Genomic DNA, 13,421 nt, shown 5'->3' on the forward strand with positions numbered 1-13,421 from the left:
TGTGAGCCAGGATGGTTGATGACTCAGTCCTCTCCCTGCTGAGGCAGAGTGTTTGTGGCTTGTTTTTTATAGCCATCTGAGTTTGTGGGCATGAAACAGGCAGCACTGGGGACAATATCCAATTAAATAATGAGGTCTTCCCAGATGGACTTCAGGGCAAGTAAAACAATGCCACTGGGCCAGGGGACTTACATTTTCCATCTCTAAATTGTGGCTGTTCAGCAGCTGCAGGCAGTTAAACACAAGTGAGGGAGTTTCTCTTGAGGTCTGGTGGTTGAAGCTGTGGCAATCACAGCTCCCCTCCAAACATCCAGCCCTGAACAAAGAGCAGCTTGGAGGTGCTGTGGAAGTGAAGAGCTGGACACCGGGTCAGAGGTACTGGACTTTATTGATATCCCCACTGCCCTGTACCAGAGCTGTGTAGCTCTGCTCCTTCTGTAAGGATTCTCTCTCAGGTTCCCCACAGCATGCAGGAAGGAATTGGATTTGTTCCAGAATCATAAAACCTGTGCACAAAAAGCTGTAAACATTCCTCTGAGTCTTTTGTTGCTGCCTCCTGCACACACACACAAGCACACACACACAAAACCCTGATCAAGGGACTGCCAGGGGACCTCCCAGGGCCCAGCCCCTGACTCAACCTCACACCTCACAGTGCCTGGGCTCTGGTGGCTGACACCTGGCAGGATCACCGCAGAGCCTCTCGCTTAGGAAGTGTCTGCAGTGTGCCCTGTGCCATCCCACAGGGACATCAAGCCCTGGTGGGGTCCAGTTCTTGGTCTGAGGTCCCCCTGCTTGTAGCCCTGGGGTGGGACAGAGCCTCAGCAGTGTCTCATGGCTGTGTTTCCACAGTGGATGCAGGCTCTCGGGGCTGGGTTTGTCTCTCCCCCTCCCCTGTGCCTCTGTGTTCAGCACAAGCTGAAAGGACTGCTGCAGTCTGTTCTGACCCCGTGGAACAGCCTTGCTCAGGCACACAGCAGCAGCTCCTGAGCCCCAGTGGCTTCCTGAGCATGGATCTGAGCAGGGCCTGGCTGATCATTAAGACTCTTTCAAGTAAGGCTTTCTTGGTGGCTCACAAATAAATCAAGGACAGCAGCAAAACAAGGAAGGAAAATGAATCACCTGGCTGGTGGCAGGCAGAGCAGATTCTTTCAGCTCTTTGCTTTTCATACTTGAGTTCAGTCTTGGCATGTGGCACTTGTTTGGTGCTCTCCAGCAGGCTGCCCATGCCCTCAGTCCAAGCCATGCAGCAGGTGACAGCCAGCAGCTGAGAGGGGCCCAGGGCAGTGCCCCAGCGCAGGGCTGCTCGGGGCCAGGGCTCGCTAAGAAACCCAAAGGATTTCCCAGAACTGATCATTTGCCTTCTGAGAGGCTCTGAAGGATTCTGATGAGGTTCTCCAGGCCAAAGATGTAGCCCTGGTCTGGCCCATCGTGGGTGGTGTGGTTGCCTTTGGAGCCTCTGAAAGTGGTGTGGGCAAAGTCGATCATCCGGACGTCGACTCTGGAGTGCTGAGCGCCCTGCGGGGGGCTGCAGTTTGTTCTGGGGAAGTGGAGGTGGCTCCCCAGGGGTGCTGTGTGCTCCTTGTGCTCCTGCCCGTCGTAGATGATGAGGAGTGAGCTGGAGTAGAACCTGTAGGAGCTTTGCTTCCTGATGACAGAGAGCAGGGCCTTGAGGCGCAGCACGATGGGCTCCAGCAGCTCCGTCCGCAGCCGGTTCCCATTGCACAGGAACTGGCGCAGGGTTTGCCTGAAGCCCTCTGCTGAGAGCTTCCTGCCGTAGTATTTGTCCTTGCAGAGAAAGTGCCCAGTGTCTGCTTGGTAGACCTTGAGGGGGAAACAGCAACCAGCCAGGTTCAGTCATTCAGCTCTCCCAAAGCCCTGGGTGTAAATCTGAAGCACTCAGAGCGGAGCAGAGCAGAGGGGCTCAGCCCCTCACCCCCAGCAGGGTACTGCAGGCTGCTCACTCACTCCTGGCTGTGCTGCAGATTTAAACTGTTCCATTTAAACCACTGCTGCAGCTTCTTGTGCTGCTGTAAATTACCCCTGTGTGAAACCCAAACAGCTGTAAGTCACAGCCCTGTCACCAGTGATTTACAGCAGCTGCCCCCTGGCTCTGGCAGGAGCTTGCAGCAGAGCCATCAAATGGTTTGGGTTGGCAAAGCTCTTTAAGCTCATCCAGTCCAACCCTTCTCTAACTCTATCAAGGCTGGGGCTAAACCCTGGCCCTCATCACTGCATCTCTGCAGCTCTGAAACACTGCCAGGGAGGGGGATTCAACCCTGGGCAGCCTGGGCCAGTATTTGAGAGCCCTTTCAGGGGAGAAGTTTCTCCTCATGTCCAACCTAAGCCTCCCCTGGTGCAACTTGAGGCCGTTCCCAGCTTTCTGCCTGTTGAAGCACTGAAAGGCCACCAGAAGGTCTCCCTTGGAGCCTTCTGCAAGCTGAACATCCCCAACTCTCTCAGCCTGGCCTCAGCAGAGGGCTCCCAGCCCTCCCGGCACTGCTGTGACCTCCTCTGCCCCAACAGGTCCCAGTCTGTTCTGTGCTCTTCCGTGCGCAGCCTCTCCTGTCGGAGGGCAGCACAGAGCTGAGAGGGGAGGAGAACAGAGCTGCTCCGTCCTACCCCCCGGCACGGAGCCCCCGGGCACTGGCAGCGCCGTGGGGCCGGGCAGCGCCGTGGGGCAGGCAGCGCCGTGGGGGCAGGCAGCCCGGGCGCAGCCGTGGGGGCAGGCAGTGCCGTGGGGGCAGGCAGCGCCGTGGGGGCGGGCAGCGCCGTGGGGGCACTGGCAGGGCCGTGGGGGCTGGCAGCGCCGTGGGGCAGGCAGCGCCGTGGGGGCTGGCAGCGCCGTGGGGGCGGGCAGCGCCGTGGGGGCGGGCAGCCCGGGCGCAGCCGTGGGGCCGGGCAGCGCCGTGGGGGCAGGCAGGGCCGTGGGGCGGGCAGCGCCGTGGGGGCGGGCAGCCCGGGCGCAGCCGTGGGGGCGGGCAGGGCCGTGGGGCAGGCAGCGCCGTGGGGCAGGCAGCGCCGTGGGGGCGGGCAGCGCCGTGGGGGCACTGGCATCGCCGTGGGGGCGGGCAGCCCGGGCGCAGCCGTGGGGGCACTGGCATCGCCGTGGGGCAGGCAGCCCGGGCGCAGCCGTGGGGGCGGGCAGCGCCGTGGGGGCGGGCAGCCCGGGCGCAGCCGTGGGGCGGGCAGCGCCGTGGGGGCGGGCAGCGCCGTGGGGGCGGGCAGCCCGGGCGCAGCCGTGGGGGCACTGGCATCGCCGTGGGGCAGGCAGCCCGGGCGCAGCTCACCTGCATGCCGCCGATCCGGACGCCCAGCGAGGCGGAGGTGCTCTGCTGGCACTTGCGGATGTGCCGAGCTCGCTTCTCCTCCGAGGCGTCGTCCCCGTGCTGCCGTGTCCCCATCTTCAGGTCCAGGATGCAGGGGTAGCTGTACTTGGAGACCACATTTTCCAGCAGCAGGAACTCTGCCCAGGGGTTAAGGCAAAGGCAATCCTCTGCCATTCCCTGCAGGAGCAGCTGCCGAGGCTCTCCGGAACAGCTCACAGCTGCCCTGGGGCCTCCGGAGCCGATCGTCCCAGGGCAGGTTTAGGTTGGGCCTCGGGAGAAACTTCCTCCCTGAAAGGGCTCTCAGAGCCTGGCACAGGCTGCCCAGGGAGGTGGCTGAATGCCCATCCTGGAGGGGTTTCAAAGCCACGGAGGGGTGGTGCTGAGGGCCAGGGCTTAGTGGTGGCAGTGCTGGGCCAGGGGTTGGACTCCTGCCCCCTGGTTGCCCCCAGACCCTGCACAGCCTCTATGGGCAGTGGGGTTTCTGTTCCCCTGAGCAGTGGGAGAAGCCAGCAGGGCAAACTCTGTTCTGTGCTTTGCCAGAGCCTGGGCAGGAGAGGGGCTCAGGTGCCACTGCTCAGAGCTTGCTGTGCAGCCAGGCCTGTGCTGGGGGGGAGAGGGCAGGGAAGGATACGATGGAGTTTGTTCTCGCTGTGCTTGGAGGACAGGCGGTTCAGGTGCTGCCGGTGGCAGTGCAGTCCCCAGGGGTTGTGGCTCTTTCTTTCTGGCTGGTTTCCATTTGCATCCTCCAAAAGTGGATCTGTGCAGGACTGAAGGTCTGTCCTCACCAGCATCTTCCCTGGGCAGCTGGACAAAAGAGACAAAGGAGAGGTTTGCTCGGGGAGCTCCACAAGGAACTTTCCCTCCCCTCATCTTTTGTAGGGCCTGCAGCTTGGTGAGGTAAATTTCCAGGGGCTCTCAGAGGAAGCTCCTTCAGCATGGCCAACCTGCAGGGAGCCTTTGTTGCTCCCCAGCAGTCATTTTCTGAAAGCCAGCCCTTGCTGGGTCCCAGGTTCAAAGTGTGCTTGGATCCTCTGGCAAGCACCAGGGGAGGAGTCTCTGCTCACCTAGCAGCCGCAGGAAGCTGTCCCACGGTCAGCCCCAATCTAGAGAGCCTGGCTCAGAGCTGGGAGCAGTGAGCAGATTTGTTCTCCCTGGAGGTTCATTCCCTGGTCTCACTCATGCAGGAAGCAGAGCTCCCAGCATGCCAGGGCCAGGGGGTGCATGGCAGCAACACTGCACCCTCCACTGGTGGCTGGCCTGGGTCTTTCCTGAGCCAGCTTGGGATGAAAGATGCCTTGTGGGAAGCCTCTGCACGCCCTGAGCTCCTGGTGTGCTCACAAGCACTGCAGTGGCTTTTGGAGACAGCTCTCCCCTGGGACAAGGGAAGGATGGAAGCCCCTGGGGCTGCTGCTGCTGGCTGCCTCCCAGCAGATCGCTGCTCTGTGCTTGCTGGCTGCTCTCCTGGGGCTCCTCCTGCAGTCTGTGCTCCACAGGAGCAGCTTTAAAGCACGGCCTGAGGCACATCTCTGAGCAGCAGCACCTCAGTGGTAGCCAGACCTGCCCTGCTCCATCCACAAGCCAGGGAGGAGAGGAACCATGGAGCCACCAAGCAGAGCTTTGCTTTCCTTCTCCTTGCCTGGGCACTGCTTCTGCTCACTCTGCCTTGAACCAGGAGTTACTCAGGGGTGTAGCTGAGGCCCCACCCCTGGAGACACTCAAGATCAGACTCACTGTGGCCCTGGGCAGCTTGCTTTAGCTGGAGCTGTCCCTGCTGAGTGCAGGGGGGTGGACAAGATGCCCTCGGAGGGTCCCTCCCAACCCAGTGCAATCTGTGGCTCTGGGAGCTGTGCCCCCACCAAACCCAGTCAGACCCTCCCCAAAGCAGCAGGTGAGGAGCAGGAGGACATCTGCAGGGAGCAGCAGACCCTCACCTGTCCTTGCAGGTCTTGGTGAGCTGTGTGTGGCTCCACTTGGCACAGTCGCTGCCAGCAGCCCTCCTGTGCCTGTGCCACACTGCCCCCGAGGAGTCCCCCACGGCGCTCTCTGCCTGCAGGCTGGGGCTGGCCAGCAGGGCCAGGTTGCCAAGGCTGTCCCTCCTGAGCTGCACTGAAACGATGCCTGCACAGGAGAGGGCAAATCAGTCACAGGGGTGGAGGTGGGAAGGGTGGCAGGGCAAGGGGCAAGGACAGGACAAGGGGCGCTGGGTGCCAGCTGGAGCAGAGGAGGTGCTACAGGAGCAGGAGGGAAAAGTGCCTGTGAGGGTGCTGAGCCCTGGAGCAGGCTGCCCAGAGAGGCTGTGGAGTCTCATGCCAAACCCTCCTGGATGTGTTCTGTGTGCCCTGGGTGACCCTGCCCTGGCAGGGGGTTGGGCTGGAGGATCTCTGGATCCCCTCCAACCCCTCCCATGCTGTGATGCTGTGAAGACCAAACCAGAATGAGATTGGCCTGGGGGGCACCACACAGGCTTGGCCACCACCTGAGATGCTCCAGGCCCCCTGAGGGGGCTCATGGTTCAGAGGCCTCTCACACTGGTCCCACTCTGCCTGGAGTGCAGTAAACAGCAGGAGGTGAGAGCCTGGACAGCAGCCGCAGGCTTCCCTAAGCCTCCCTCCTCCCGAGGCTCAGCCTGAGCCCTGCCTCTGGACATCCTGTTCCTGCAGGCTCTGCTGCGCCACAGGTGACCCAGCAGAGCCCCCAGTGCTGCAGCTCCTGGGTGATTAACGGCAAGGGATTTAGGAGGGGCCGAGGCTGAGTGTTCCTTGTTGGCAGGAAGCGGGGGGGGGGGGCTGGGGGCTGGGAATTTTCCAAAGGCAAGCAGCGTGCCAGCTGCTTCCTGTAACTGGAGAGCCCCAGCAGCAGGGGCAGGGGCTGGCAGCACTGCCAGGGCCATGTCCTCCCCCAGGCACCGAGGGCCAGCACCCAGGCAGGGTGAGCAGAGCCTCCCACCGCGGTGCTGCGGCACAAGGGGGAGCCTGACCCCCCCGGGACCGTTCCTCGGTGCTCCCCCCCCGGGGCCTGCAGCAGCACCCTTGTGCATTTCAGCTTTGCCATTTGCCCAACTCCAGCAGCAAGCCCAGGGCTCAGCTGCCAGCAGCCCAGCACAGATTTAGCTCAAGCCTGAGCCCCCCCGGCCCGGGGGCGGCTGCCTGCCCGTCTCAAGTGACAGCAGGAGCAGCCCCGGCTCCGGTGGCACAGCTCTGACCTTTCTGGGAAGGGCTGACAGCCTCAGCCCTGCTGCTGCAGCCCTCTCCCGGGGCTGCCCGAGCCTCACAGGGCAGCAGAGGCACTTTCAGAGCCCGTCAGGGGGGTGCCAGCTGCTCGGTGGGCCCCTGCTGCAGGGGCGCAGGTCCGAGAGAGGGCAGGGCCAGCCCGGGCTGCAGGGGCACACAGCTCAGCAGCAGCACCGGGGTCGGGTTTGGCAGCTGCTGCGAGGGCATCACTAGCAGCAGGTGGGGCTGGGCTGCACCCAGCTGTGCCCAGGGCAGCCTGCTGGGCACTGCCCTTCGGCAGCTGGGCGAACAAGGGAGCTCTGAGCCTCTCCTGGGCAAATCCACCAGGGGAAAGGAATAGGCAAAGTCCCTTCCCTGCTCCCTGCTCTGCCAGGGAGGGCAGAGGGAGTAAACACAGCCAGGAGGCTTTGCCCTCTCAGGCTGTGCACAGACTCCTGCCTGCTGCTCCATCCTTTCCCCCCTGAGCCCCCTGGTGACGAATCCACCCCACAGATGGCTGAGAGCAGCCAAATCCCTCTCAGCTGTGCCAAGGACCAGGGGGAAGGGGCAGCAGAAACTTTGCCTCAATCAAAGGCTTTTTAGTTTCAACAAGCTGTGCCCAGGGACTTTGGCCCTTAAGTGTCTCCAGCCCCCCAGCCCAGCCCCCCAGCCCAGCCCCCCAGCCCAGCAGTATTTCTGGGTGCTGTCAGCAGGCTGCTGGCATCCCAGTGATGCTCCAGAGCCCTTTGCTATGCAGCTCTCCCCTCCGGGGTTATTTTTAAGCTTGCAGGAGCCCTCACTGTGTGCAAGAGCAATCCAAACCCAGCAGCTCCTCACAGGCTCAGCTTGGGGCAGGGAGAGCTCTGCAAGGGGGCAGGGGGGGAACCAGCCCCAAGGTCACCAACCTGCCCACGGTGTTGCAGTGGGGACTGCATTTGCTCAGGGGGGGTTGAGGGCTGGCATTTGATCGAGGCTGCAGAGAGTGTCAGCGTTAGGTAAGAGCCCTCAGCCTTCCCCTGCAGCCCAAGAACAGAGGAGGAGCATGGACAGGTGTGGAGGGGTGCTGAGCACTCAGCATTGTCCCCCTGATGCTTAATCCCTCGTGGGGAAAGGTTCCTCTCCTCTCCAGCAGCAATCAGGGCCGGGATGGTTGTGAGCAGGAACAAAGAGCTGCCAGCCTGGAGCTGCTGCTTGGTGACCTCCTGGCACTGGGACTTGGAAGAGAAGAGGAAAGGCAGGCAGGGAGGGACTGATAACCAGGGCAGCCCTGCTCTGGTCAGCAGCTTGGTCAGAGAGGCAGAGCAGGGCTCAGCTCCCCAGCACCAAACCTGGCCCTGGCTGCAGAGGATTCCTGGGGGGCAGCCTCACTGCCTGCCTTTAGCACCTGCCTGAGACTGCCTCATAACTCTGCACTGCCCCTGGCAGCCTGGGGCAGGGCTGAGCTCCCTGCTGCTGAAGGACCAAGAGATATTTTCAGTGGGCAGGTGACAGCTGAGCCTCCTGCCTCGCAGAATCCCAGGGCCAGGAGCTTCAGGAGCAGCAGCAGGGCACAAGAAGGGAAGGGAGGAAGGGAAGATGTCTGCAGATAGCACTGGGACCCCCCCAGAATAGCTCCCCAGGTGCTGCTGTCCAGCTGGTGAGCATCCTGAGCCCAGCCCCTCCCTCACCTTTGTACTGGGGAGTGAACTGCCTCATGGCCAGGGGCAGTGCCTCGTAGAAGCTGAGCTCCTGGGACACCAGGGGCTTGCAGACTGTGTGCTCGTCGTAGCGCAGCAGGCTCAGGTGCCCTCCCACCTGGTGCACAAAGGGCTCCAGCAGCACGGCAGCCCTGCCCTCGCTGGGCTCCAGGGGGCTCTGCCCCACCATGGTGCTGGCTGAAGGATGCAGCTGGGCTCCTCTCCCCGTGGGCAGCGGCGAAGGAGGCTCAGAGGTGGAGGGAGGCCATGGAGGGCTGAGCCCTCACCGACAATCTCTGCAAAACAGGGGATGGAGCAGTGTGAGAGGGGGGAGTGAGCCTCCACACAGCCACCATCTGCCTGGGTGTCCTGGCACAGCCTGGCCTCCTGCTGGCACAGCCGGGGGGGGTGAGATCCTCAGGTGCCCAGGGGCTGGCAGGGAGCCCCAGCCTGAGAGGCAGAGTCCAGAACTGCCCCAAGTTAGACCTGTTGGGGAAAAGAAACAGGCAGGGATGACGAGGGAGCTATCAGGTTCGTGGGGTGGCCTCATCAAGGCAGCTGGATCAGGGCATTCCAGGGGCTGGGAATGCCAGGGTATTAATACACTGCCCTGGTGATGCCCCTTGCTGTGAGCAGCCCCAGCTGGAGGCACTGCTGACCACGGCCTTGGGCTCCCCCAGGCTGGGACAATGCCCTGCACAGGAGGGGCTCATGGCCCCGGGCAGCACCTTCTGAAGAACCTCTCTCTGGGGCACTCCCCACCAGGAGCCTTTCCTCCACTGTGCCAACCACAGTCAGAGAAACAGAGAACTGTGTGGGCTGGAAGAGCCCTCTGAGATCATCCAGCCAGCAGCCCAGCACCACCATGGCACCAAACCCTGTCCCCAGGAGCCATGGCCACAGGGTTCTGCAACACCTCCAGGGGTGGGGACTCCACCACCTCCCTGGCAGCCTGTGCCAGGCCCTGACCACTCCTGCAGCAAAGAAATTCGTCCTAATCTCCAACCCAACCCTCCCCTGGCACAACCTGAGGCCATTTCCTCTTGTCCTGCCGTTGGTTACTTGGAAGAAGAGGCCAACTTCAGCCTCACCCCAACCTCCCTGCAGGGAGCTGCAGAGAGCAATGAGCTCTGCTCTCAGCCTCCTCTTCTCCAGCCCAGACCACCCCCAGCTTCAGCCCTGCTCTCCAAACCCCTCTCCAGCTTCACTGCCCCAAGCCAGCGCTCACAGCACCACCCGGGAGCCCTCAGCACTGCCTGCCCCCTGCCCCCTGCCCCTCACCGCCCCCGGCCGGCTCCTCCCGCTGCAGTTAAGCGCCCGGCGAAGCCGCGCAGGAGTCCCTTGTGTCTCCCCGCGGAGGGGTGGGATGGAGCAGGTTGAAAGGAGAGGGGGGAAAACATCCCCACTTCTACCTCCACCCCCGCTGGGGCAGCTCCTTTCCCTTGCCCCGAGGTGGTTTTGTTTCACAGGCCCCCTCCCATCCTCCCATCCTTCCTCACCACTCACTCTGGAGAGGGATTTCTGCTCTACAATTACCCTCCCGAGCCGCCGCCGGGGAACAAAGCCGGGAGGCCACTCAGCCGAGAGCCTCGCAGCAGCTCTTCACAGCTCTTCGGGAAGGTAACAAAAAGCATTTAGCATTTGGTTAAGTTGCAGCAGCTCCTGGAGAGGTTTTTCTCCCTCGGAAGCTCTCTCCCGGGTTGGGTTCTGGAGTTCTGTGTTGGGTTTGTTGGTTTCTTTTTGCTTTCCCCCACTCCTTAACAAATAAAACAAAGGAAGGAGAAAAGCAGCAAGCAAGAGGCTTTGTCATGACTCCTCTTTGGAGCAGAGAGCTCAACGTGACTTCAGCCCAGGATTTACTGCTGCAGAGGCAGTCCAAGGCTGAAGCTCTCCTGTGGCACACTCTCAGCTCTGGCAGCCTTGGTGCTGTGAAGTGAGCTGGGGATGAATAGCCCAAACTCTCCACCTGCTGTGGATTCTGGGGGTTCTCACAGCACCACAGCGTGGCAGGGGCTGGGAGGGACCTCTGGAGATCATCCAGGCCAAGCCCCCTCCTGCCAGGGCAGGGTCACCTGGAGAAGGTCACAGAGGAGCACATCCAGGTGGGTTTGGAAGCTCTCCAGAGCTGGAGGCTCCAGCACCTCCCTGGGCAGCCTGCTCCAGGGCTCTGTCACCCTTCAGTTACAGAAGTTCCTCCTCATGTTCAGATGAACTTCTGAGGTCCCAGGCTGCGCCCATCAGCCCTTCTCCTGTCCCTGGGCACCACTGAGCAAGTCCTGGCCCCGTCAATACCCCTGAAGTATTGATCAGATCCCCCTCAGGCTGCTCTTCTGCAGGCTCAAGCCCCAAGTCCCTCAGCCTTGCCTCAGTCCCTCTGGAGCCCTTCGCTGTGCCCTCTCCAGCAGTTCCCTGCCCCTCTTGAGCTGGGGAGCTCAGAACTGGACACAATGTTCCAGCTGTGGCCTCCCCAGGGCAGAGTAGGGGGAGGAGAACCTCCCTTGAGCTGCTGGCCACACTCTTCTGAGTGCACCCAGGGCTGCCATGAGGGCACATTGCTGTCCCATGCTCACCCTGTTGCCCCCCAGCACTCCCAGGCCCTTTCCCCCAGAGCTGTTTGTGAGCAAAACTCAGGGCAGGATTCTGAGACCATGGCAGCTGGGGACAAGGTTTAGTGGCCAGGGCAGTGCTGGGCTGCTGGTTGGACTCCATGACCTTAAAAGGCTCTTCCAACCCAAACAATTCCATGATTCCATGATAAATCCCTTCCAAGCCAAGAGCTCTGCCTGCACAGAGCCACCTTCAGCCCATGGATCCTGGTCAGCACCTTCCCCTCTGCAGGCCCTGCCTCTGGAGCAGCCCAAAGTGCCCTCTGCCAAGCTGAGCCCCTGGCACCTCAGGGGCTGCTGGCTTTGCTTCCTGAAAAGGCAGGACAGGAGCTCAGTGCTGGTGGGAAGAGCTCTGTGCCTGCAGCTGAGCTGCACCCACAGCCAGCTCCTGCCCCAAGCACAGCCCAGCCTGGGCCCCAGGCGTGGGCACAGCCCAGCTGCCCAATTTCCCTCCATGCTGACACCTCCCTGCCCACCCCCAGGGCTGGGCTGGGCAGCAGGAGGTGGTGCAGGGCTGGGGTCGCTGCTGGGCCAGGCTGGTGGTGGGACTGAGGGGAAAGGCACAGTTTCCATCGCCCCTCTGCCCAGCTTCTGCTTCCCACCCCAGCAGCCACCACCAGCCCCACACCTCCCGGCGCTGCCAGCAGCGTGGCACAGACCCCAAGGGCCCCAAAGGCACCAGGCTGCAGAGGTGCACACCGTCCCCTCCGGTGCCAGCTGTCCCCCCTGCTCCTGCCCCTTCCCCACGCCCCGGCCGCCCTCCCCGGCCGAGCTCCTGCCCTCACCTCCGCTGCCGGCCGTGCGCGGCCGCTCCGGGCTGAGCGGGGACCGGGGGCTGGGGCAGGGCAGCCGCCGGGGCCGAGGCTCTCTCTGCTTCCCGCAGCGGCCGGAGCGGCAGCAATGAAGGAGCGAGGGCAGCCCGAGGGCATTTGGGGCATCACCTGACTGCTGCCGTAGCTGCTGGCAAGCCGCTGCCGACAGCTGAGCCTGCGGCGGGGAGAGAGCCTGGGGCTGGGGGCGGCGGCGCCGGACCCGTCCTGGGCTTCCCAGAACGCTGAGCACATCCTGGCTCCCCCCTGCGCCCCAGGACAGCAGCCCCGGCGGGGAGCTGCTCTGCTTGCTCGGGAGGGACCCTCGAAGGTCCAATCCCCCCCGGGACAGGGACACCACCCCCCGGGACAGGGACACCACCCCCCGGGACAGGGACACCTCCACCCGGGACAGGGACACCACCACCCGGGACAGGGACACTTCCACCGGGACAGGGACACCTCCACCCGGGACAGGGACACCTCCACCCGGGACAGGGACACCACCACCCGGGACAGGGACACCACCCCCCGGGACAGGGACACCTCCACCCGAGACAGGGACACCTCCACCCGGGACAGGGACACCTCCACCCGGGACAGGGACACTTCCACCCGAGACAGGGACACTTCCACCCGGGACAGGGACACCTCCACCCGGGACAGGGACACTTCCACCCGAGACAGGGACACTTCCACCCGGGACAGGGACACCTCCACCCGGGACAGGGACACTTCCACCCGGGGCAGGGACACCTCCACCCGGGACAGGGACACTTCCACCCGGGGCAGGGACACTTCCACCGGGGCAGGGACACCTCCACCGGGGCAGGGACACCACCTCCCGGGACAGGGACACCTCCACCCGGGACAGGGACACCTCCACCAGGGACAGGGACACCTCCACCCGGGACAGGGACACCTCCACCCGGGGACAGGCTGCTCGCAGCCCCAGCAGGTTTGACCTGCAAAGACTCCCTGGGGATGAGGCATGGGAGGGGATGGGGCAGGGGGGGTTGCCCAAGGCTGGGCAGCAGAGGAGTGGATCAGGGAGTGGTGCCCACAGCCACCCAGTCCCAATCCTGCCAGCAGCCTCATGCAGGGAAAAATGACACCTTGGGACCAGTGAGGGAATGGAAAAGTCCCATGGAGCTTCCTGCCAGGCCTGAATTGTCTCCTGCAGTGAGTCAAGGACAGTGTGTGCCCCAGCAAGTCCCTCTGGACTCCTCTCACCAAGTGCTGGCCACCCTCCCCAGCATGTGCCAAGGGCTGCTGTGCTCTGGATGTGCTGTGCTCTGGATGTGCTGTGCCAGCCTGTGCCAGCCTGTGCCAGCCCCATGCAGCCCAGGAAACAGGACTCCTCAGTTATGGGATCTGGGAACCCCCCAGGAGCAGCAGGAGTCGGTGCCAGCTCCCATCCCCCCGTGCCAGGGGACCAAAAGCAGTCTCCAGTGACTGCCTGAGGACGTTGGCAAAGCAGTGCCCATGGCTGGGGCCCTCAGGCTGCCCTGGGGAAGGTGCTGGGAGGGTGAGAAGGGAACCTGGAGGCTGGGCTGCTGCCTGCTGGCTGTGGAAATTCTGCCTCCCTGGAAGGGAGAAACCAGGCTCAGGGAGAGCTCAGCTGAGCCAGGGCTCCCAGGGAGCCTTCTCAGGGACTGAAGCTGTGTCTGTGGCAGAGGTGGAATAAACCTGAGCCCAAGGGTTGCCTTGGCCAGCAGAACCTGCCTGGGGAGGCTCTGGACCCTGGCTGGGAGCAGAGCAGGAGATGTGGCCCAGGGGGAGCACAGGGATC

At 63.1% G+C, this 13,421-nt stretch overlaps 1 protein-coding gene across 2 annotated transcripts; it reads right to left on the reverse strand.

The window, feature by feature from the left end:
- Positions 1–369: 369 nt before the first annotated feature.
- Positions 370–11,697, reverse strand: IP6K3 (inositol hexakisphosphate kinase 3). Of its 2 annotated transcripts, none has more exons than XM_068159809.1 (6): positions 11,606–11,697; positions 8,206–8,510; positions 5,261–5,447; positions 3,961–4,133; positions 3,291–3,466; positions 370–1,824 (listed from the first exon to the last, which is right to left on the reverse strand). In XM_068159809.1, the coding sequence occupies exons 2-6, from the start codon at positions 8,402–8,404 to the stop codon at positions 1,354–1,356; spliced, it is 1,206 nt and encodes a 401-aa protein (XP_068015910.1). In that variant the 5' UTR covers positions 8,405–8,510; positions 11,606–11,697; the 3' UTR covers positions 370–1,353. The 2 variants fall into 2 exon arrangements, with proteins under 2 accessions (XP_068015910.1, XP_068015909.1); XM_068159808.1 differs by having other exon boundaries at positions 8,206–8,700.
- Positions 11,698–13,421: the final 1,724 nt, after the last annotated feature.

This window comes from Melanerpes formicivorus, unplaced genomic scaffold (assembly GCF_026170545.1).
Source record: "Melanerpes formicivorus ecotype bairdi unplaced genomic scaffold, bMelFor1.0.p_v2 SCAF_46, whole genome shotgun sequence".
Taxonomy (NCBI): domain Eukaryota; kingdom Metazoa; phylum Chordata; class Aves; order Piciformes; family Picidae; genus Melanerpes; species Melanerpes formicivorus.